This window comes from Nerophis ophidion, linkage group LG26, assembly GCF_033978795.1.
Source record: "Nerophis ophidion isolate RoL-2023_Sa linkage group LG26, RoL_Noph_v1.0, whole genome shotgun sequence".
Taxonomy (NCBI): Eukaryota; Metazoa; Chordata; class Actinopteri; order Syngnathiformes; family Syngnathidae; genus Nerophis; species Nerophis ophidion.
The window spans coordinates 16,552,602-16,578,509 of record NC_084636.1 but is presented as its reverse complement, the minus strand read 5'-3'; the positions used below and the strand labels follow the sequence as shown (position 1 = coordinate 16,578,509).

Sequence of the window (25,908 nt, the reverse complement as noted above, 5' to 3'; positions counted from 1 at the left end):
TATTGGCAGTCGCAGACGATGACGTCACAAGGGTGAGGGCTCCTCACGTCCTCACATTGTTTTTAATGGGAGCCTCCAGCGGCAAGAGCTATTCAGACCGAGAAAACGACAATTTCTCCATTAATTTGAGTGAGGATGAAAGATTTGTGAATGAAGATATTGATAGCAAAGGACTAGAAAATATAATAATAAAAAAATAAAAATAAAAAGCAACAGCTCCAGGCGGCGGCAGTGTGAGCGTTTCAGATGCAATTAGACACATTTACTAGGATAATTCTGGAAAATCCCTTTTCTGCTTATTGTTTTATAAGTGTTTTAGTGAGATTTTAAAGACATACCTCGAGGTCGGATGGCTGCGGTGAACACGCAGTGTCTCAGAGAGAAGCCGAGGAGCCAAGCTCACAGCTGCCTTTTAAACAGCTACTGCAGGAGGACGGAAATTTCAATGATGTCTCCGGTAAGATATATATCACAATTTTCCCATCCAAAAACATGCTGGTTGACGTAGACAAACATGTTCGCTTGACCGCTCTGTTAAAAACAAAGAAACACCGGCTGTGTCTCTGTGCTAAAGACAGCTGCAATACACCGCTTTCCACCAACAGCATTCTTCTTTATAGTCTCCATTATTAATTTAACAAATTGCAAAAGATTCAGCAACACAGATGTCCAGAATACTGTTTAATTGCGCGATGAAAAGAGACGACTTTTAGCCGCTAGTAGTGTGTTGCGCTAATATTTCCTGACAGCCCGTGACGACACGCGCCTGCACCATCATTCCGCGACGTTTTCAACAAGAATCTCTGCGGGAAATTTAAAATTGCATTTTAGTAAACTAAACCGGCCGTATTGACATGTGTTGCAATGTTAATATTTCATCATTGATATATAAACTATCAGACTGCGTGGTCGGTAGTAGTGGGTTTCAGTAGGCCTTTAACATCAGGCTACTGAGATAGGCTACTGTCAACAACTTGTGATCTGATTGACTATCAATTGTATGTGTTCTCAAATTTCTTTCGCGAACGGTCCCGGTGAGTATCCAATCACAGGACGCCTAAATGTCACGTTCAACCTTAGGCCAGTTCGAAGGCCTTACTGACAACAACTCGTGATCTGATTGGCTATGGCAACTGTCTATCAACTGTATGTCCCCGTTCGCTTACAGTGCACGGACGCCCGCATTGTTGATTCTGAAGGCAGCATGGCAACATAAGATAGCTGAATTCGGATTGGGTAGAAACCAAAACTAAAAAAACAGCACTGGAATGAGCATAATATGACATGAAGAGAATATGGATACTTTTAGATATAAATAATTGTATCTTTAATTTCTGGTTACGTTAGGCCAGCAGAGAAGGCCTTGCTGGCCCCGCCGGCCCACCACGGTCTCCATGTGTCTACACCCACTAATAAATTCACAGAAATAACGTCATCTCCCTCTGGAGCCTATTTACTACACAAGCAGTGAATCCAAGCTAAAGAGACGGCAGCAGTTATCTCCATCATGGCGCAGTCTCAGTGGATATCCAGACATGGCTCTCGTGGCCCCTGGGGGCCGCGGGGTAGACGGTGTTACACAGTGAGGCCAGAGCGGCAGGAGACCGTGTTACACTAATTTAATTTCCCATGAAGATTGATGAAGCATAATATATTAAGCTGGCTTTCTGTTTTTATGAGCCTGTGCTATTCCCATGCTTGGTTTTAAAAGGTGGTGAACATAACCATAAATGTGGATAAGTACATTATTTATTCCTTTATATAGTGGCCACTACTGGGAATTTATTCAAATTCAGTAGATAGTTATTTTGTTGTTGTTTTATTTTTGTTTTTAATAAGTCCTGTCCAGCCAGTCAGGCAAATAGTATTTTTAATGTACACGTTTATTATTTATTATTATTATGTTTATTAAATGGATACATTTAGTGGTTGGCGCAGGAATTATAAAGATATTACAGGGAGAAGAGGACGACAAAAAAAACACAGAACTATATTAGCAAATTAGATATATACAAATATGATACCAAAAATTATAAAAACGAACTAGATAGTGAAGTATCTGGTAATAACACATAAATGACAATGAACATTATAACTGGAGCAATAAAACTACCAATAGACATAACAATATTAATAATGAATTATAAGAATTTCCTCTAATATCAACAGTACAATAACTTCAAATGCAACAATGCGTAAAAGCAATGCATGCATTAAACATGTAAAATAGTGTAGATAAAAAGGAGTGGACTATATTAACATTTTACATTGTTATGATGAGTATGTCTGGTCTTGTCATCCTCGTCCGGACTGAAGGGCGACACGGCAGTGCGGCTGGACCAAAAGAGACGTCGGAGACGCTTAACTGAACCAAAAGTTGCTTTATTACAAGCGGGTGTCATTATACAGGACTGCAGTTCCTGGAGGAGGTCAGGTCAAGAAAACATTAAGAAGCCCCACCATCAGTTTTTATTTCCCTCCTTCCTGTCTCTGCGTGTGCTAAGTCAGGAGAGTGCATCCTGACCATAAAAGGTGCGGTATGGCTCGGTTGGTAGAGTGGCCGTGCCAGCAACTTGAGGGTTCCAGGTTCGATCCCCGCTTCTGCCATCTTAATGTCTGCCATTGTGTCCTTGGGCAAGATACTTTACCCACCTGTTCCCAGTGCCACCCACAATGATTTAAAAATGTAGCTTAGATATTGGGTTTCACGAGCTTTATGGTGGAAGAGGGGTTAGTTCGTCTGCCTCACAATACGAAGGTCCTGACTGGTCCTGGGTTCAATCCCGACCTCTGGATCTTTCTGTGTGGAGTTTGCATGTCTCCCCGTGAATGTATGGGTTCCCTCCGGGTACTCCGGCTTCCTCCCACTTCCAAAGACATGAACCTGGGGATAGGTTGATTAGCAACAATAAATTGGCCCTAGTGTGTGAATGTGAGTGTGAGTGTTGTCTGTCTATCTGTGTTGGCCTTGCGATGAGGTGGTAACTTGTCCAGGGTGTACCCTGCCTCCGCCCAATTATAGCTGAGATAGCCACCAGCGCCACCGGCAACCCCAAAGGGAATAAGCGGTAGAAAATGGATGGATGGATGAATGGATATTGGGTTTCACAATGTAAAGCACTTTAAGACACTCGAGAAAAGCACTATATAAATATAATTCACATACACATAAAAGGAGAAGTTTGTGTGTAAGTGTCTAAGTCATAACCTAAATGTTGGCGTCGAGCTAAAAATGCAGTCTCTTCTCAATGGTAGGGCTATCACTTTTTCATTCCAAAGGCCCAATTAGGGCATCTATCCTACGAAAAGTGATTCAGTCCACCTGCGAATATCAAACTAAGGGGCTTTATCTTATTATGTGCTCAAACTGAAATACCACTATTTAATTAAACTGGGTGGTTTCTTTCTCCAAGATGAATGTAAACATTCACCACAAGCAAAACATAATATGAGTTAACTAATTCACTTCATTTATGGTAAAAAATACGTTAGGCTTTAGCAGTGTGCCCTGTTTCACCGCAATATGTGATTGATTGATTGTGTCATAGCTCTTCTACTGTGGAACCGCTGCACACAAAAGTTTGTTAAAAGTTTGAGCCCTAAAAGTCGTATTGACTTGAAATTTCTTACACCACTCAATGCACTCTACAATACATTTGTTATTTGTCCTGTAGAGTTGTCTTTTGCCTGATTACCACTTTTAGGGGACTGACGTGCAAATCTCTTTACAATACCAGCCAGATCGGTAGCAAAAATGGCCACCATCAAGCAAAAGGTCTTTAAGAGCTATATGCAGAACTGACTGTGAATAATTGACCATAAGTCAGTGACCATTGGTTAAATGATTTCACAATTTGAAAATGTCGGTATAACATGTAAGGTACATGGGGCGCCAAAAATGGAGTGTCCAAATGACCTCTGCCAGAAGGTTATGTTCGGTATTTGTTTGGGATTTTTTTGTGAGTTAGTCAGCAACATACCTCAAAAGTATATTGGCAGATTTTAATGAAACTTTCAGGAAATGTCAGTAATGGATCAAATGATTAAATTTTGTGGACAGTCCAGATAACCGTCTGATTTAGGACTTTTATAAATTATTATTTCTTACTGGGAGATAGGGCCTGGTGGAGGTTTGTGCTCTCCAATTGTGTTTCTAGTCGTGTTGTCCCGATACCAATATTTTGGTACCAGTACCAAACTATTTCGATACTTTTCAATACATTTCTTAATAAAGGGGACCACAAAAAATTGCATTATTAGCTTTATTTTAACAAAAAATCTTACGGTGCATAAACATATGTTTCTTATTGGATGTTTGTCCTTAAATAAAATAGTGAACATACTAGACAACTTGTCTTTTAGTAGTAAGTAAGCAGACAAAGGCTCCTAATTTAGTCTGCTGACATATGCAGTAACATATTGTGACATTTTCCATTCTATTATTTTGTCAAAATTATTAAAGACAAGTGGTAGAAAATGAATTATTAATTCACGTATTGATTTACTGGTAACATATGCTTATTTTTTCTTAACATGTTCTATCTACACTTCTGTTAAAATGTAATAATCACTTATTCTTCTATTGTTTGATACTTCACATAAGTTTTGGATGGTACCACAAATTTGGGTATCAATCCGATACCAAGTAGTTACAGGATCATACATTTGTGACGCTTAGCTGGCATCGTGGTGAGGTTTTGTTCTCTCGTGGATGCAGCGGAATGGAACACAGCGTGAAGGTAGGAATGATAATTTATTCCTAACTACAAAAACAAACTAATAACAGAAATACTGGCACAAAGGCACTAGAGACAAACCAACCAAACTAGCATGGGAGCTAGAAGGAACAAAAAGCGCTAGCATGTAAACTAGGGACAAGCAAACAAAAGAATAGCGTGGAAGCTAATGAACATGAAAAGTCTTTACCACAATGCGGGAAGAGCGACGTCACCTGTTGCATCCGATAGCGAACAAGAATCCGAGAACGAATGAAAAACAAGGGCAGGCTTAAATAGAAGGGATAATCAAAAAGCAGGTGCGTGTGAAAAACAAGGCAGGTGACACAAATGGGTAACTATGGAAATGGAACAAAACAGGAAGTGCCACCGGGAACTAAGGAAGTCAAACAACAAGACGAGATACAAATTGGAACCAAAACCAGAATATGCCATGATGCGAGGAGCGGATCATGACAACAATGGTCATATTCAAAGTCCTCATGTGTCCAGGGACATATTTCCTGAGTTTATAAACATAATATACATGTTTTTTAAACATGTATATTATGTCATTAGAATCGCAGTACTATACTAATACCGATATACCGTACTACTGCACCCCCTCTCCAAGGCCCAGGCTAAGGCCGATTTTTTTGTATTTTATCCTTCTATTTTTTTCTCCCATCCCCCCCCCCATCTTTACCTGTATCTCACCTTTTTTGTAAGGGGCGCTGGAAGCCGGCAGACCCGTCAGCCATCCTGTTCTGTCTCCCTGTAATGTTTGTCTGATCTTGAATGGGATTGTGCTGAAAATTTAAATTTTCCTGTAGGAACTCTCCTGACGGAATAAATAAAGTACTATCTAATCTAATCTACTCTAGGTGTTAAATGTGTATATTTTTTTTTCGTCACGTGCATGTTTTGAAGTCTGAGGCCTGGAACGTACGTCTTTCCAAGTTTTTTTTGCGGCGAGTTGAGATTTAGCGGGTGAGGTTATGTCCTCAGGAGACAAGACGTTACGGTGAGGTGGCAATGTTAAAGCGTTGGCAGCTTTGCTAACGCCTCGCCGGGTCAGGTGGTGGTGAAGAAACTTGCAAAAACAAGTATCGTGTGTTGTATACTCAGCTGGTGAAGCTGCATGCTGCACAGTTCACGGCCTCTCGAAGATAAAATAGCAGCATCAAATGTTGTGTTTTTGGATGATCACTTCCCTCCTCTGTACGGCTTCCACCTCTGTTTCTGTCCCTTTATGGCCTCCCTTTTATTGCACACACTTATTCAAGAGAACCACTCGGAGCGAGCACGTCCATCAGGAGGACGGTTTGATATTGGCTGTGGAAATGTTTCCTGCTGCTGCAGAAGCTATTACCAATCAAATAGTGTTGGATGTTTGCCGCTATAAAGGGAACAGGGCGCAATCATTTCAGGCAATTTCGCTTTTGATGCATGGCTCTCATGTTAACTATGAAATAGGCCTGGTTTTGTCTGAACTAATGATTCAATCTTACAGAGACCAGGTATTGTACGGACAGTGTCAAGCAAGGATCTGTATGGTTCACAACCTCATGTGGATTGTGTAAATGCTAAAAATCTATGTATTTTTTGACCTATCCAACTTGATTTTTTTGTAACATTTTTCCCATTTTCTCAATTGAAGAACATGTGCTGTGATTTCAGGGGACACACTTTATTTACAACCTAGAGCTTAGCCCTAGAGCCTAATAATTAGCCGAGAGACAACTAATATCCCCAAGGTACCACTGAATATCCATCACACATTTTTCAAAGATGATTACTTTGATTTTAGTTTAGTTTTTAGTGGTGCTCTGATCGATCGTCCGATTACCGTGGAAATGTACAAAACCGAAAACCAGTGAAGTTGGCACGTTGTGTAATTGGTAAATAAAAACAGAATACAATGATTTGCAAATCATTTTCAACTTATATTCTTCTATGCTTGATGTACAACTTAAGTTGTGCAACAGTCCGGGGTCTCCTTTGTGGTATTTTGGATTTCATATTACGGCACACATTTTCAATGGGAGACAGGTCTGGACTACAGGCAGGCCAGTCTACTACCTGCACTCTTTTACGACGAAGCCACGCTGTTGTAACACGTGGCTTGGCATTGTCTTGCTGAAATAAGCAGGGGCGTCTATAATAACGTTGCTTGGATGGCAACATATGTTGCTCCAAAACCTGTATGTACCTTTCAGCATTAATGGTGCCCTCACAGATGTGTAAGTTACCCATGCCTTGGGCACTAATGATGCCACAGATGGTGGCTTTTTAACTTTGCGCCTACATCAATCCGGATGGTTCTTTTCTTCTTTGTTTCTGAGGACACAATGTCCACAGTTTCCAAAAACAATTTGAAATGTGGACTCGTTAGACCACAGAACACATTTCCACTTTGCATCAGTCCATCTTAGATGAGCTCGGGCCCAGCGAAGCCGGCGGCGTTTCTGGGTGTTGTTAATAAATGGCTTTTACAGATGTAGCGACAAACTGTAGTTACAGACAGTGGTTTTCTGAAGTGTTCCTGAGCCCATGTGGTGATATCCTTTACACACTGTCGCTTTTTGATGCAGTACTACCTGAGGGATCGAAGGTCACGGGCATTCAATGTTGGTTTTCAGCCTTGCTGCTTACGTGCAATGATTTCTCCAGACTCGCCGAACGTTTTGATGATATTATGGACCGTAGATGGTGAAATCCCTAAATTCCTTGCAATAGCTCGTTGGGAAATGTTCTTCTTAAACTGTTTGACAATTTTCTCACGCATTTGTCCGTGAAGTGGTGACCCTCGCCCCATCCTTGTTTGTGAATGACTGAGCATGTCATGGAAGCTACTTTTATACCCAATCATGGCACCCACCTGTTCCCAATTAGCCTGTTCACCTGTGGGATGTTCCAAATAAATGTTTAAAGGGGAACATTATCACCAGACCTATGTAAGCGTCAATATATACCTTGATGGTGCAGAAAAAAGACCATCTATTTTTTTAACCGATTTCCGAACTCTAAATGGGTGAATTTTGGCGAATTAAACGCCTTTCTGTTTACCGAGCTGGAGGCGATGAGGTCAGAATGTGACGTCGCCGAGGTAACACAACCACCATTTTCATTTTCAACACATTACAAACACCGGGTCTCAGCTCTGGTATTTTCCGTTTTTTTGACTATTTTTTGGAACCTTGGAGACATCATGCCTCGACGGTGTGTTGTCGGAGGGTGTAACAACACTAGCAGGGAGGGATTCAAGTTGCACCACTGGCCCGAAGATGCGAAAGTGTCTGCCGCCAGACCCCCATTGAATGTGCCAGAGTGTCTCCACATTTGACCGGCGATGCTAAGGCAGACATGGCACAGAGATGTATGAATAACCTGCAGATGCATTTGCAACGATAGTCAACAAAATCAAAAAGGTGAGTTTTGTTGATTTTGACTGCCAGATAATAGATGCTAACATGCTACGCTAATCGATGCTAACATGCTATTTACCGGCGATGCCAAAGCAGCTATTCGGCCATGCTATGGCTATGAATAGCGTCAATAGCTATTCGCTCAATAGTTTCAGTTTCTTCTTCAATATTTTCATACTCCAACTATCTGTTTCAATACATGCATAATCTGTTGAATCGCTTAAGTCGCTGAAATTTGAGTTTGAATCCGAGCTAATGTCACTATATCTTGCTGTGGTATTCCCATTGTTTGTTTACATTGGCAGCACTGTGTGACGTCACAGGGAAATGGCAAGTGTCTTCGCAGAGAGCCGAAAATAAGGCACTTTAAAGCTTTATTTAGGGATATTCCGAGACCGGTAACATTTTGAAAAAAACTTCAAAAAATACAACAAGCCACTGGGAACTGATTTTTATTGTTTTTAACCCTTTTGAAATTGTGATAATGTTCCCCTTTAATGAGCATTGCTTTGACTTTCTCAGTCTTTTTTGCCACTTATGCCAGCTTGTTTAAAACATGTTGCAGCATCAAATTCCAAATGAGTTCATATTTGCAAAAAATAAAGTTTACCAGTTCGAACATTAAGTATCTTGTCCTCGCAATCTATTCAATTGACTATAGGTTGAAAGGGATTTGCAAATCATTGTATACTCTTTTTATTTACCATTTACACAATATGCCAACATCACTGGTTTTAGGTTATGTAATTATGTTCATAGCAAAGCAGACCATAAAACATTTTAGGATGTTTTGTCAAACTTTTTTTCAGAGTTCTTAATAGATGTCACTCCTAAGCAAATATATCAAACAAGTAATGTTTTATTATTTTTTTAATTGTTTACCTTTTTGAAAGCATTTTGATCAGATAATGTCATTTAAAATTAAGAAAATGTATGTTGGTAATTGTGATTTGTTGTATATTGCATATATTATAGAAAAATATAATATAATACTATAATATATCGGTACATATTATATACTTTATATATAATATGTAAATATTGCATATATGTTATATTTTATATTGCTACTATGGTACATTTTTACTCCATACCTATTTGTTTTTGCCCTCTTTTTGTGCCCTTGTGTGCATTACCCTTTCTATCTTTTGTAACTGAGTTACGGTGTGGAACAATTTCCCTTGTGGATCATTAAAGTTTGTCTAAGTCTATTTGATCCAAAGGGGCTGGCTCAGGGTGGAGGACAGAGTAAAACAACTTGCACCTAGCCTAGTCTATAAAATCCGCTACACCTCCCTGATACCGAAGTACATGTCAAACTACTTCCTTAACATAAATGACCGCCATAACCACAACACCAGGGGGAGCTCCACAAACCACGTTAAAACCAGATTCGGAGCTAACAAAGGTCTTAACTCATTCTCTTTCTATGCCACATCAATGTGGAATGCACTCCTAACAGGTGTAAAAAAAAGTGCATCTCTATCCCCCTTCAAAACCGCTCTAAAACAACACCTCCAGACAACTTCAACCCTTTACTAATACCCTCCTCCATTCACATCCCATCTCCTCGGATTGTAAATAACCTAATGTAAATAATCAAATGTATTTCTAATGTATATACTTGTTCTTATGCTATCTGAAATCACTATGTTCTCTGTTGGCTGTACATATCCTACCAAGTAAGACCTACACTGTTTCAATGTCCATTTCTCTGTGGATGCAATTGTTGATGACTGAAGTACTGATATCAACCAAAGCTCCTCATCCCACCCCCCGGATTGTAAATAATGTAAATATTCCAATGTATATACTATGATGATTAACTTGGGTGATGACTGTATCATGCTGATAGTATATATTTGTACCATGAATTGATTAATGTGGACCCCGACTTAAACAAGTTGAGAAACTTATTCGGGTGTTACCATTTAGTGGTCAATTGTACAGAATATGTACTGAATTGTGAAATCTACTAATAAAAGTTTCAATCAATCGAAACAATCAAAAAGGTCTTCAAAAAACAGTACACTTACTCTTTTTTATTACTGTGAGATTTGAGCAAAAAAGATTATAAATCCAAAATGTTTTTATGCCCTTTGAAAAATGAAACATTGTCAGGTTTGTCATAGAAAGCCTATTGGATTGATATTTAGTGCATTTTGCAGATGCATTAAATTTGAAGTCGACGCCTTGTGCACGATTGGCTATATTTGGAATTCCACCAAACTATCAAAAAATTAAGCAGACTTTTAGGGATAGTATCACCTTTGCACCATTACTAGCTCGTAGAAGGATTTTATTGGAGTGGAAATCACAGTTTATCCCCAAAGCCTCCCTATGGTTTAAGGACCTCATGTTTTTCCTAGATATAGACTAAATGAAATATAATCTGAGGGGTGCACCAAAGCAATTTGACTTGACCTGGGGCTGTATGATTAGTTGCATAGCTAAATTAAAGACACTATAGGACACTCACTGTTGACTATGAACCTTTCCAATTACCTCAATTTTCTTTTTGTTTTAATTCAGTGATACTTATCTGTATGGTTTTTATTTTCTTAGTCAGTTCGTTGGATTTTCTCTTTGCTTGTGGTGAAGAAGAAGGCAGTACATTGTCACCCACTGTGACATATTTTTTTGGGGGGGGGAGAAGTGTCTCTTTCTCAGTACCTGTATTATGATTTCCCTATCAAATTAGAAATATTATTAAAAAAACAAATCGACAAATTGCGTTCTATTGTATTGATAAGTTTTATGTTTTAATAGCAGCTTACTTTATCTGATTGGAGTTAAACTCCATCGATAAAAATGGGTTTTATTGAATGAAGCCACCTGGTGACATGTATCAAGCGTATTCCAATGTTGTTTCCAGTTATATCAGGTGTCGGCAACCCAAAACGTTGAAAGAGCCATATTGGACCAAAAATACAAAAAAATTATCTGTTAGGAGCTGCAAAAAATTAAAAGCTGTATATAAGTGTTATAATGAAGGCAACACATGACTTAAGTGTCTATATTAGTTATATTAACCTACTATCAACATGACTATATGTCGCAGGCTGAAGCAAGTCTTCGTTAACAGAAATGTTGAAATGTAAAAAATTTTCTACAAATTTTTACAACATTAGAAACCAGAGATAACTTATGGAAATTACTGGCTTTTAATGGCCAAAGGTATAGATGTTTGTGTCCAAGTTAAAGGAAATGGCAGGCTGTCTTCTTCTAATGGATTTATTACAATTATTGCAATTTTTGGCAAGCTAGATAATGATTGCTGTGGTCTGGAACAACAGGGCACACACATATTACAATATTACATACAGATAATGTGTCATGAAACAGGCAAAACTAAATTATATACAAAGAGGACAAAAGTAAATAATATTAAATGAGCTCAAATATACCTACAAAGGAGGCATAATGATGCAATATAAGTTCAAGTACACATGATTATCACACAATGTACAAACAGCTAGCTAGATAGCATGTTAGCATCGATTAACTTGCAGTCATGCAGTGACCAAATATGCCTGATTAGCACTCCAACAAGTCAATAACATCCACAAAGGTCACCTTTCTGCATTTACACACAGTATAAAAAGTTTGGTGGACAAAATGAGAAAAAGGAGTGGCATGAAACACATCTTACTGTGGCAGCGTCAGAGAAAACAAGTTACAATGAGTTCAAGGACCATCAAAATTAGTAGGACAAAAGGGTGCTCAACAAATACTCCGGCCAGTGAAACATGTTCAGTACAAACAGTGAGATTTCTAACAATTAGGAAGGTTTGTGTCGTGTTTGTCCTCCTACAAAAACCATAATAAAACAAAAAATATATTTAAAGAACTTCACACAGTCAATAACATCCACAAAGCTCAACTTTGTGCATTCGCGCACAGCATAAAACATTTGGTGGACAAAATGAGACAACGAAGGAGTGGAAAATTTTACACGTAAACAAACTGTTGCGTCACAGTCCACACTATGGTGAGTTCAAGAAATTATATACAAAGAGGATAAAAGTTAAGGATATTAAATGAGCTCATATATACCTACAAGTGAGGCATAATGATGCAATTTTTACATACAGCTAGCCTAAATAGCATGTTAGCATCGATTAGCTTGCAGTCATGCGGTGACCAAATATGCCTGATTAGCACTCCAACAAGTCAATAACATCCACAAAGTGCACCTTTTGTGCATTCACGCACAGTATAAAACGTTTGTTGGACAATAAGAGAAAAATAATATTGTACTACTCAGTGGCGTAGTGGTTAGAGTGTCCTTCCTGAGTTTTCCTTAAAATAAAAATAAAAAACTTAAATACCTGCCTGGTTTTTTATGTATAAATCTGAAATAATAATGTTGGTAATGTTAAACATGTAATCTTAGTTACATTTGTATGAATTTAGGTTGGAAAGTAGTTTCATTTTGACCTGCTTTTGGTTAGAGTGTCCGTCCTGAGATTGGTAGGTTGTGAGTTCAAACCCCGGCCGAGTAATACCAAAGACTATAAAAATGGGACCCATTACTTCCCTGCTTGGCACTCAGTGTCAAGGGTTGGAATTAAGGGTTAAATCAGCAAAAAGGATTCCCGGGCGTGGCCACCGCAGCTGCTAACTGCTCCCCTCACCTCCCAGGGGGTGATCAAGGGTGATGGGTCAAATGCGTGCGTGCGTGACAATCATTGGCACAAACGGTTGCGTCGCAGTCTACACTATGGTGAGTTCAAGAACCGCCATAATAAGTACGACAAAACGATGTTCACTAAATACTCTCACCAGTGAAGCATACACACAAACATATTAAACAGTCGGCTTTTTAACAATTGGGAAGGTTTGTGTCATGTTTGTCCTCAAACAAAAAACATACTAAAACAAAAATAAATTTTCCCCCCATCCTTTTCCATTTTCAATCCTTTTTTAAAAAATACTCCAGGGAGTCACCAGGGCGGCGCTAAAGAGCCGCGGGTTGCTGACCGATGAGTTAGCTGAAAGCAGCCCAAGCTGGCAAACACATACGGTTTAAGAAAACAAAACCTAATCACATTTCCATGATGCAAACCCAAACGGCTTCTCGTTCCATCAAAGTGAGCGTCCAACCGCGATGTTAACAAGGCCTCGATGGGACGTAGAAGAACAAGCGCGGCGTAATGTCAGTCGGGTCATATGGCCGCCATGGGGATACTTTGCTTGCGCTCTCACCTCCAATCAAGTCTGGAGAAAACGCTACGAGGCGCCTGAAATAACAAAACAAATACACCCGACCCTGAGGGGGGGTTTATATATGAGAAAGTGTAGCCGTGTCGGTGCTCATGTAAAGTGAAGATTTACTGCGGCGGGTCAACAAAACGTCTCTGGTCTCCACTCAGGTGATGAACGGCCTCAGACTGATACAGAAGCCCACAGTCTGGTTCTGCTGAGTGCGGCAGCAGTGAAAGGGATCTACTTACCGAGAACCTATAATCTGTCAGGCGAGCAAAAAGTGTGTGTGTGCTTGTGCGTGTGCGTGTGTGTGTGTGTTCTTGTATTTCTACTCTTCTTGAGACATCAACAAGGAAAAGTACCGTCCATATGAGGACCGATGAACAAGTTAGGACATAAGTCATGGTCCCATTACGGAACACCTTTGCATCTAATAGAGAATGTCACATTTGCACTCCTGGTGGTGAAATCTATCAAAATTAGGGTGGTTTCAAAAAGGAGGGTTTTTTTCCAAATAGACAGTGTGTCGCTTTTAAAAGTGCTCCTCCTCTGGTCAACATATGAAACAAGTGTGTGTAATAAATTGAAATGCGCCCCAATTGGCCAAAATTAATTCCAAAAAATAAATAAATATGGCATCACTTTAGTATGGGGAACACATATTCACCATTAATTAGTTTCTTATTAACAGGCTAATTTGTAACATATTGGCTCTTTAATAAGTACTTAATGCTTTATTCTGCATGGCCTTATTATACAACCAGGCAGCTATTAACTCAGAGTTTTCCCTCAATAACCTCAGAATTAAGCAACTAATTAATGCTGAATATGTTCCCTATACTAAAGTGTTACCATAAATATGTATATAGACATACTGTAATAACTTGAAGTAAATAATGAAGATTAAAAAACAATTACACACCAAAAAATTAAAAATATAGCTAAAATATTCACTTTTTTATATTTTCATAATATGTATATATTATTAATGATGTAAATACAAATCTTTATTCATTAAGAAAGGTTGGTCCTAAAGAGGTAGGCATTTTTTGGAGGTGTCAAGATGGTAACAAATACAAGAACGTGTGTGTGTGTGTATGTGTGTGTGTGTGTGTGTGTGTGTGTGTGTGTGTGTGTGTGTGTGTGTGTGTGTGTGTGTGTGTGCGTGCGTGCGTGCGTGCGTGCGTGCGTGCGTGCGTGCGTGCGTGCGTGCGTGCGTGTGTGTTCGTGTTCTTTGTACTTCTACTGTTCTTGAGACATCAACAAGGAAAAGTACCCTACATATGAGGACCGGTGAAAAAGTTAGGACATAAGTCATGGTCCCATTACGGGAAAAAACATTGCATCTAATAGAGAATATCTCATTTGCAAGTAATTGGAATGCGCCCCCTTTGGCCAAAAATAATAATAAAAACATATATGGCACCACTTTAGTATGGGGAACACATATTCATCAATAATTAGTTGCTTATTAACAGGCTAATTAGTAAGTTAAGTTAGGACATAAATCATGGTCTCAATACGGAAAACCATTGCATCAAATAGAGTGTCTCATTTGCATCCCCGGTGGTGAAATCTATCAAAATTAGGGTGGTCCCATAAAGGAGGGTTCTTTCCAAATAGACAGTATGTCGCTTTTAAAAGTGCTCCCCCTCTGGTCAACATATGAAACAACAAGTGTGTGTAATAAATTGAAATGCGCCCGCTTTGGCCAAAATTAATTTACAAAAATAAATAAATATGGCAACACTTTAGTATGGGGAACACATATTCATCATTAGTTAGTTGCTTATTAACAGGCTAATTAGTAAGTTAAGTTAGGACATAAATCATGGTCTCAATACGGAAAACCGTTGCATCTAATAGAGAATGTCTCATTTGCACCCCTGGTGGTGAAATCTATCAAAATTAGAGTGGTCCCAAAAAGGAGGGTTTTTTCCAAATAGACAGTCAGTCGCTTTTAAAAGTGCTCCCCCTCTGGTCAACATATGAAACAACAAGTGTATGTAAGAAATTGAAATGCGCCCCCTTTGGCCAAAATGTATTTAAAAATTTAAATAAATATGGCAACACTTTAGTTTGGGGAACACATATTCATCATTAGTTAGTTGCTTATTAACATGCTAATTAGCTACATATTGGATCTTTATTAAGTACTTATTAATGCCTTATTCTGCATGGCCTTAATATACAACCAGTAAGCCACTAACTAAGAGTCTTCCCTCAATAACCTCAGAATTATTGCTTATTAGTAACCCTAACCCTTATATCATCCCCTCGTGTCCAAATAACTCTAAATTAAGTCTTTGTTTCTTTAATAAGCAACTAATTAATGCTGAATATGTTCCCCATACTAAAGTGTAGTGTATATATATGTATATAGACGTACTGTAATAACTTCTAGTAAATAATGAAGATTAAAACAAATTAAACAAACAATAAATAACTAAAAGCTTCACTTATTTATATTTTCATTGTTACGTATATATTAATAATGATGTAAATAAAAATCTTTATATATCTAGAAAGGGTGGTTCTAAAGAGTTAGGCATTTTTGGAGGTCTCAAGAAGGTAACATACAAGTGTGTGTGTGTGTGTGTGTGCCTTATTGGCATGGTATTTCTGAACACAGTTACAGCAGTGAAATGGACCAAATCTGGCCGTCTGCGTCTCCTCTTACAGTAATTGTCTTCAAATAGCGGTGATGTCATGGTGGCGGTGGAGTTCAGTCAGGCTACCCTGGCGAGCTAGGCTATTGGACCAGGGTAAAGAGGGGATGTGGATACGGTGGTTTAAAATCACACGCTTCCCGTCTCGCTGTGTCTACTCATGTCTTTCAGTGCCGTTAGGCTCTCACCCTTCCTGTTAAAAAGCGTCTTTTTCAACGCTTTTTTTCCATCTTGCCATTCTGTGTGAACAGCGGGGTGGCCCTGTTTGAAGGGAAGAACCTAGTACGGTTTGGTGCAACTCTGGATAAATGTGCGGACACAGTAATTGGTTTTGCTTATTAAAGTGTTGCAGAATTTCCGGACTATATGGCGCAATTAAAATCTTTTTTTTCTTCTCAAAAATCGACAGTGCGCCTTATAACCCGGTGCGCCTAATGGACGGAATAATTCTGGTTTTGCTTACCGACCTCGAAGCAATTTTGTTCGGTGCATTGTGTAATGATAAGTGTGACCAGTAGATGGCAGTCAAACATAATGGATGAGTTAAGACTGCAATTAACAAGTAAACAACACCAAAATGTTATATGTTCCATTGAAAATATAGAACATTACACATGGCGATCAAAAATCTCTCAAAATGTTTTAGTACGACTTTGGTAAGCTATGAAGCCGCACCGCTTGATGAATTGTACTGTACTTCAACATACCAGTATTCTTATGGTGTGTGTATAAGGTAAGACATATCATCTGGCGTTTTGTTTTACAATTTTATACAAAACCAACTTTTCTTACCTTCTGGTACCTGCTGATCTGTATTTGGGATCTGCATAAATCCTGAAAAATTGAGCGCGTCTGCCTTTATAGTCCGTGTTGACACCGTAGTCGATATGTTTCTTCTTTTTCTCTATCTTCTTGTTATGGGACATTCATCCTCCACTGTTACCATTTCTAATACAAAGTAAAGTTATTACTTATATCTGTCAGTAAACTTGCCATCGAAGCGCTAAAACATACCGGTGTAGTGAGTTTATATTTTTCACCCAGGGAACTTTATTATAAGAGAGTTCCGGTCGGATGATTTTTCGAAGGGACACATTTCCGGCCTTGTTGTTGCACTAGTGAGCCACTTATGAGAAGATGCTGCTCCGTTATTGATTGAAGTTATGTAGACCACAAGGAAATGTTTTACATTTAAAAAAAATAAATAAATAATCATAATATGACTCCCTCGAATGCGCCTTATTATCCGGTGCGCCTTATATACGAAAAAATAACGAAAATAGACCATACGAAAAAATAACGAAAATAGACCATACAAAAAAATAGACAGTGAGTCATATAATCCGGTGCGCCTTGTGGTCCGGATAATGGGGTATATGATTCTGATTGTTGATCACGATTAATTTAAGTTGGATCACGGTGATTAGCTGTTAGCATATTTCCTCGATTAAACATGTCTGTAGAAGTTACCACAGTTGTAAACAGTAGGGAAGCAACAATGCTTGGCATTATCCTGCACGGAACAATCCACCTTTATTGACCATGGTCCTTTGTGTGTTTGTTTGTGTACGTTGCGTGTGTTTGTACGAAAGTGTTCGTGTCATACTTGCCAACCCCTTCCGATTTTCCAGGTAGACTCCCGAATTTCAGTGCCCCTCCCGAAAATCTCCCGGGGAAACCATTCTCCCGAATTTGTCCCGATTTACACCGGACAACAATATTGGGGGCGTGCCTTAAAAGACTTTGTCTTTAGCGTCCTTTATAACCTATCGTCACGTCTGCTTTTCCTCCATACAAACGGTGTGCCGGCTCGGTCACATAATATATGCAACTTCTACACACACATGGGTGAATGCAAAGCATACTTGGTCAACAGCCATACAGGTCACACTGAGGGTGGCTGTATAAACAACTTTAACACAGTTAAAAATATGCGCCACACTGAACCCACACCAAACAAGAATGACAAACACATTTCGGGAGAACATCCGCACCATTACACAACATAAACACAACAGAACAAATACCCATATCCCCTTGCAGCACTAACTCTTCCGGGACGCTACAATATATCCCCCGCTACCACCAACGCGACGATTCGTTCCACCAAGCGAAAGTCAGGCTTGTCACTACATAATTAATGTTCAATCAGCGTGCTTGTTCCCTCTTAAACAGTGGTAAGTGCAGCCCAGAAGAACAAAATTAAAAAATATGACTACACGAGGGTAGAAGTTGAAATTACATATAAAAGGAGCAGCGGCTCTAGTTTCACTATCTACCAGTAATCCACTCACAGGAGTCTTTATTAGTCCCGACTGTGAATAAACACACCCACTAATTAAATCAGAAAAATCTAAATATATCTAAATATTTTTTTAATCAGAATTTTTAATTACCGTATATTCTGGACCATAGGGCGCACCGGACTATAACGCGCACTGCTGATGAATTCAGGTATTTTTTCATACAAAAGGCGCATCGCATTAAAGAGATCATGTTATGATTTTTTTTAATCGAAATTTAAAATATTTTGTTATGGTTTACATAACATGTGATGGAGATTATTTGGTCAAAATGTTGCAAGAAGATAGAGAAAACGAAGAAGCTTATCAACAACGGACTATAGTAGCGAACGTGCGCAAATTTTCAGGACTTATGCAGATCTCAATTACACCTCAGCAGGTACCAGAAGGTAAGAAAAGTTGGTTTTGCATAATATTGTGAAACAAAACGCCAGATAATTTGTCTGCTGGTGGGTGCCATCTTGCGGTCCTTATACACACACCGTAGTAATACTTGTGTCTCTGACTACGGTAGCCGTAATGAGCCGATAAACCATCAAGCGGTGCGGCTTCAAAGTCATACTAAAACATTTTGACAGATTTTTGAGTGTTGTGTGTTATGCTCTTTATTTTCGATGGAACATTTAAAGTTTTGGTGTTTACTGGTGTCATATTGCAGTCTTCACGTATCTCTTATGCGTGACTGCCATTTACTGGTCGCACTTATCGTTACACCATGTACCAAATTAAGTTGCTCCGAGGTTGGTAAGCACAATCAGGCATATTCCGTAAATTAGGCGCACCGGGTTATAAGGCGCACTGTCGATTTTTGAGAAAATTAAACGATTTTAAGTGCTCCCTATAGTCCAAAAAATATGGTACCGGTCTGCAAAAATTCAACTCCTCTGATATAACATGTACTAAAAAACTATGCAGACCTTTGTCGTTTACATCATTTTTGAGTTTGAGGATAAAAAACATTCTGTTCCGGAAATAATCCTTAAACTTCTTTTATGCGTAGGTACATATTATTTTACAATACCTCAAATTCAAACCGCACTTTAATGTAATTGTATTCAATATATGCTACAGTATTTGAGTTCTAAAAAAACGCCACAATCTGGGTCACCGCTTGTTGTTTTCCAAAACACTGCTGAGCAGCATTGATGTATACAAGTCATTCAAGAAAACAAATAATGATTTACCATTTGAACGTGATGTTTAGGAAGTGTTCACTTGAAATAATAGTCTTGTAGTATTCAGTACACCACTGATACTTTGTTTACTGCCGAATGAAGTTCGTGATGACAAGCAAAACAACTTAGTAAGGTAAAAAAAGTTGTCTTTACTCACACAAAATGTATCTGTAAAGAAGTAAAAACCTGAGGTGGCGTGGATTACATGTACTGTTGCAGCTCAAGTAAACACAATTATAGATATGAACACAATGACAGTTGTCAGCTGTTAGCATATATTACCTCAATCAAACATGGTGGATATATCTGTTACAATATACTGCAATAGTATATAGTCGTGTTGCAACAATCCTCGCTATAATCCTGCCCGGGACAATGCAATTTCTAATTTAAAAAAATTGTGATTGTGAACTGGGTAACACATGGCACACTGACAAAGCTTAACCTATTGTTACTATAACAATCTACAAGGTTATTATAGTTGGATTCTCCTCTCCCTCCATGTATCTGCTTTCTTTTGTAATTCAAGTTATCATTACATATATGTATTGTTGCATTTAAAACAATTGTATTGTTGATAATATAGGTAATTTTTGCTATTATTCATTATCAATAGTGCTATTTATATTGGTATTTGTATTGCTCCATTTGTAGTGTAATAATGCTCATTGTCATTTCTGTATTATTAATATTTATTTCCTTAACTGCTTCTTTGCTATCACTTTCACAAAATTGTCATTTCTCCTGGGGGATTAATAAAGCATTTCTGATTCTGACTTTTACTATCATATTTGTACATATCCTTGTTGTTGTTGTTGTTGTTGTGTTTGTTGATGTTGTCTTTCTGTCTTATCCTCCTCTTGTCCCCACAATTTCCCCCTCTGTCTTCCTTTTTTTCCTCTTTCTATATCTCCTGCTCCGGCCCGGCTTCACCAAATAATAATATAAATGCATTTAATAAAGTCAAATACAAATAAAGCAACAAGAGAAGTATCCCACAATTGTTTTATAAAGTAAATTTGTACAGCAAATATGGGCATCCACATCAACTATATGATTTGCCTGAGTAGCTGGACAGGACAAAAAAAATTTAATAAAACAAATATTGTGATTTTAGTTGAGATCCATCCATCCATTTTCTACCGCTTATTCCCTTTTGGGGTCGCGGGGGGCGCTGGCGCCTATCTCAGCTACAATCGGGCGGAAGGCGGGGTACACCCTGGACAAGTCGCCACCTCATCGCAGGGCCAACACAGATAGACGGACAACATTCACACTCACATTCACACACTAGGGCCAATTTAGTGTTGCCAATCAACCTAGTTGAGATCGACTGATACAAAAAAAATGAATGGCGGTATTTTTTATCTTTATTTTTTTCCATACCGCCCAGCAATATTGTAGATGTTGAATAAGACGTATCGACGTTAGAACCAAACCTTAGAGATGGCGAGAGCACAAGCGTGTCCCCAAATCTCAATCAGCTGCTGTTGTCCAAACTTGTAATCCCTCAGGAGTTCCGTCTCGATGGCGCTGGCCTCGTCTTTACTAGAAAACAGACAAGAAGATGCAATTATGCGGTTATTCCAAGACATTAACTGCACATGATCTGGTCTCAGAAGTCCCAACTCATTTTATAAGGAGCACAAATATTGTCGTTTTGTCTTGTGCGACCTGTCCAGGGTGTACCCTGCCTTTTTTTTTTTATTAATCAGTCCAACAAATAATAATACCATAAACAATAATACCATAATCATACAATTTCAAACTCCAGCAACATTCAGAATAGCAATTAAGCAATTGAGGACACACAAACATGACACAAAACAATCCAAAAGTAGTCAAACAAAAACAAATAATTGTCAGGTTTGAACACTGATTACATCTATTAATCAGACAAGAAGCAAGGAACCATGCAGAGAGAGTTCAATTTAGCTCATGAGGAGAACGCATGGAGCTGCACACTCAGTCACAGTCTCGCCCTACGCTCTAAGGTTCAGCTCCCGCGTCCCTCTATTTATTCAGGGTTCCATAGTCAACATCACTGACGCCACCTCTATAAGGAGTGGTCACATATATTATGCAAAGCAGGTCCAGTACGCACAATATGTGACGGAATGTGCTGGGCCTTGTGATTTCCTTGTTTCTGCTTCATCTGCCTGCTTATTTTTGTTGAGGTCCTTGAAACCCTTGGCTGTTCGCGGGCTAAAACAAAGGTAACATCTGCGGTAGAGGCCACCCCTCAGACAAGAAGTTTTGTCCTTGCACAGGTAGAAAAAAGCTTGAATACTATAGCTAATGACTATAGCAACGGACTTCAAGCATACTAAAGTTGTGTGATAATATATATATATATACATGATTATTCAAACAATAATATCAACATTATCAATATTAATAAGAATTCTAACAAAGCAGTGGATAGAAATCCCTCATTTACATTATCATCACAGCCATTTATAAAAAAATGAAATATAAAAATTTTAAAATCCTTGACAACACATTGTTTTCAATATTTTCCACAAGGATAAAATAAGTCATATTTTCATGTAATAATTAATATAAATCCAACAGGCCGGATGTGGCCCTCTGGCCGTATTTTGCCCACCCCTGCTCTAGGAACTCCCTAAAACTAGAACAACCAAGTCCTTCTACATGCATGCCGAATGTTTGGATCAGGCCAATTATTTTTACTCAGGGGGCAAATATAGAGGAAAAAAATGTGTCTGGGGGCCGGTGTGTCTGATTTTTAGGAACACTAATACAAAACCTCACAATAATGTCTGATTGAAAGCTAAAACCGATATGAAAGACCGCCTTAAAAAAAAACAGAATGGAAGTTTTTTTTTTTTTTTTACTAAATGAGACACCCAGAATGTAGATGAAAATAAAGAATGTGGGATTTACAAAATGGCCCTGCGATGAGGTGGTGACTTGTCCAGGGTGTACGCCGCCTTCCGCCCGATTGTAGCTGAGATAGGCACCAGCGACCCCAAAGGGAATAAGCGGTAGAAAATGAATGGATGGATGGATTTACAATATTAACTATGAACGATAAAACACTGAATATTAATAACATATGAACATCACACCACCTCACCATCGACATATTTTACAATGCAAGCGAAATGAAACAAAAATGCAACAAACACAGCAAAGGGTAATTAAAAAAAAAAATCACCTGCAATCTGATACAACTGATACATCACTAAACTTTAGAACGTTGTTGTAAAAATCTCCTTCCGCGTTGTCCCTGACACCCGCATTTGCTCTGGAAGCACTCAGTGGAAACGCTCCCCACCCACACTGCTTGGTGCCTCGTCTGAGTTGCTGTGACTTAGTTTACCATGGTAACTAATTACATTACCATAGTAACTAATTAGATTACCATTGTAACTAGTATATCATGCAAAAGCGCATATTCCAACCATTAAAATACTTTGTATAGTTCAAGACTTACAAAAACATCACTGCACGTCATAATGGCAGCTACAGTTTCGATCTTACAGATCCCAAAAAATTATTTGGGAATGTCCAGCGGGACAGATTGAAAAGCTTCAAGGGCCGCATGTGGCCTCCGGGCTTTAATTTGCCCAGATCTGGTTTAGATGGTGTATGAGAGGCTATGTTTGTATTGTCATGTTCACACAGGGACTTCTCTCGGCATGGTGACAGCGTGATTGAAAATGATTATTCCATCCGTTTTCTACCGCTTGTCCCTTTTGGAGTCGCGGTTGGTGCTGGAGCCTATCTGAGCTGCATTCGGGCGGAAGGCGGGGTACACCCTTGACAATTCGCCACCTCATCACAGGGCCAACACAGATAGACAGACAACATTCACACACTAGGGCCAATTTAGTGTTATTTTTTAACTTTTTAATAAGAATGTATTTGTATGATGTGTTTAGGTGCTCTTGTCTGATCTGTGTTTTGTCATCACACATGTTGTGTAGACAGTTGTCTTTGTGTGGACGCCACTCAAGACAAAATACCTGCAGGATGAGCTCCTCTCACCCAGTACCATTGTGACTTAGTACACTGAAACTCTACTGGCATCTAGAGGATCATGTCGGTACTGCAAAACCATAAAAACAAAACAGTGGAGATTTGTATGCTCCCACTTGGAGGTCTTAATTAATCCCTGTAGGGGTTGGGGAAAAAATAACAGGAGGAATGATTTTGTAAGGCTGTTGAAGTTAGAGACACTTATTGGGCACTAAACTTTTCTACTGTCCGGAAATATATCTATTCTCTGCTTTTTTTGGATGTAGCCAGTGCCTTTTTATTCTTCTCAGCCTGTTTTTTATTGTTTGTATTATCATTATTGTAATGCGTATAGTAGGTATGTAACAATATGAACATTTTCAATCCAACCCCCTTTATTTATACAGCACTATTAATAAAAAAAACTGTCACCTGTGCACATAAAAAATAAACATAAAAAAGTAGTTAAATTCCATCCATCCATCCATTTTCTACCGCTTGTCCCTTTCGGGGTCGCGGTTGCTGCTGGAGCCTATCTCAGTTGCATTCGGGCGGAAGGTGTGTACACCCTGGAAAAGTCTCCACAAAACAATAGTATTAATAGAATAAAATAATAAGACGTCAATAAAATAGAATAAAACAATAAAAAACAATCAATATGATACAAAACCCAAAACCAATGAAGTTGGCACGTTGTGTAAATGGTAAATAAAAACAGAATACAATTATTTGCAAATCCTTTTCAACTTATATTAAATTGAATAGACTGAAAAAACAAGATATTTAACGTCTGAATGAGAAACTTTATTTTTTGCAAATATTAGCTCATTTGGAATTTCATGCCTGCAACATGTTTCAAAAAAGCTGGCAGGAGTGGCAAAAAAGACTGATAAAGTTGAGGAATGCTCATCAAACTTTTATGTGGAACATCTCACAGGTGAACAGGCTCATTGGGAACAGTTGGGTGCCATGATTGGGTATAAAAGCTCAGTCATTCACAAACAAGGATGGGGCGAGTGTCACCACTTTGTTAACAAATGCGTGAGCAAATTGTACAACAGTTTAAGAACATTTCTTAACCAGGTATTGCAAGGAATTTAGGGATTTCACCATCTATGGTTCGTAATATCATCAAAAGGTTCAGAGAATCTGAAGAAATCATTGCACGTAAGTGGCAATGGAAACTGGACATAGCTTCCTCCGGGCCAAAGAGGAAAAGAACCATTCGGACTCTTACTGTATATGCGCAAAGTTGAAAAGCCAGCATCTGTGATCCAAGCTACTTCTTATTCATGGACGCCCCTGCTTATTTCAGCAAGACAATGCCGAGCCACGTGTTACAACAGCGTGGCTTCATAGTAAAAGAGTGTGGGTACTAGACTGGCCTGCCTGTAGTCCAGACCTGTCTCCCATTGAAAATGTGTGGTGCATTACAAAGCCTAAAATACCTCAACAGAGACCCCGGAATGTTGAACAACTTAAGCTGTACATCAAGCAAGAATGGGAAAGAATTCCACCTGAAAAGCTTCAAAAATTGGTCTCCTCAGTTCCCAAATGTTAACTGAGTGTTGTTAAAAGAAAAGGCCATGTAACAGTAGTGAAAATGCCCCTGTGCCAAATTTTTTTCAATATGTTGCTGCCATTTAATTCTAAGTTAATGATTATTTGCAAAAAAATTATAAGTTTATCAGTTCGAACATTAAATGCATTGTCTTTGCAGTCTATTCAATTGAATATAGGTTGAAAAGGATTTGCACATCATCGTATTCTGTTTTTATTTACCATTTACACAACGTGCCAACTTCACTGGTTTTGGGTTTTGTAGAATAAAACAGTAAAAGACAAGACTCGATTTAAAAGCCGGAGAATCAAAGTGGGTTTTAAGACAAGACTTAAATCATTCAACAGTGGGTGCCATTCTGACATAAGAGGGCAGAACATTCCACGATATTTGGATGAGGTCTGTGATGTACTTTGAGGTCCAGTCCATTCAAAGCGCTAAAAACAAACAGTCCAATTCTAAAATCGATTCTAAAACGAACAGGAAGCCGATGCAGAAAAGCAAGAATCGGGGTGATGTGCGCTCTTTTTTTTTGGTTCCCGTGATAAGTTATGCCGCAGAGTTTCGGAACAACTGTAAGCCTGACAGTGCATTTGGACTTATACCAGTGTAAAGTGCATTATAGTAGTCCAGACATGATGAGATAAAAGTGTGCATGACCTGTTTAAATTGTATAAACCAGGGGTCTCACACATGCGGGCCAATTGCGGCCTGCTAGACTTTATTTTGCGGCCCCCACCTTAATATGAAAGTTTAATGTTAGTGCGGCCCGCAAGTTTTATATGAATGGCGCTTGACAGCGTTGTGTTATTTGGGTCCAAAATGACTCTTTCAACGTTCTGGGTTGCCTACCCCTGCGTTGGTG

At 38.8% G+C, this 25,908-nt stretch overlaps 1 protein-coding gene and 1 long non-coding RNA gene across 2 annotated transcripts in view; one reads left to right on the top strand and one right to left on the bottom strand.

Moving 5' to 3' along the window:
• The window catches only part of LOC133543486 (uncharacterized), a 112,674-nt gene that overhangs the window by 15,818 nt on the left and 70,948 nt on the right, over nucleotides 1-25,908 (top strand). The window lies entirely within an intron of this gene.
• yjefn3 (YjeF N-terminal domain containing 3) overlaps nucleotides 1-25,908 on the bottom strand; it is a 113,581-nt gene that overhangs the window by 17,627 nt on the left and 70,046 nt on the right. Inside the window, exon 3 of the mRNA XM_061888073.1 lies at nucleotides 20,938-21,046. Coding sequence (XP_061744057.1) covers nucleotides 20,938-21,046 — 109 coding nt within the window. The remainder of the gene's footprint in view (nucleotides 1-20,937; nucleotides 21,047-25,908) is intronic.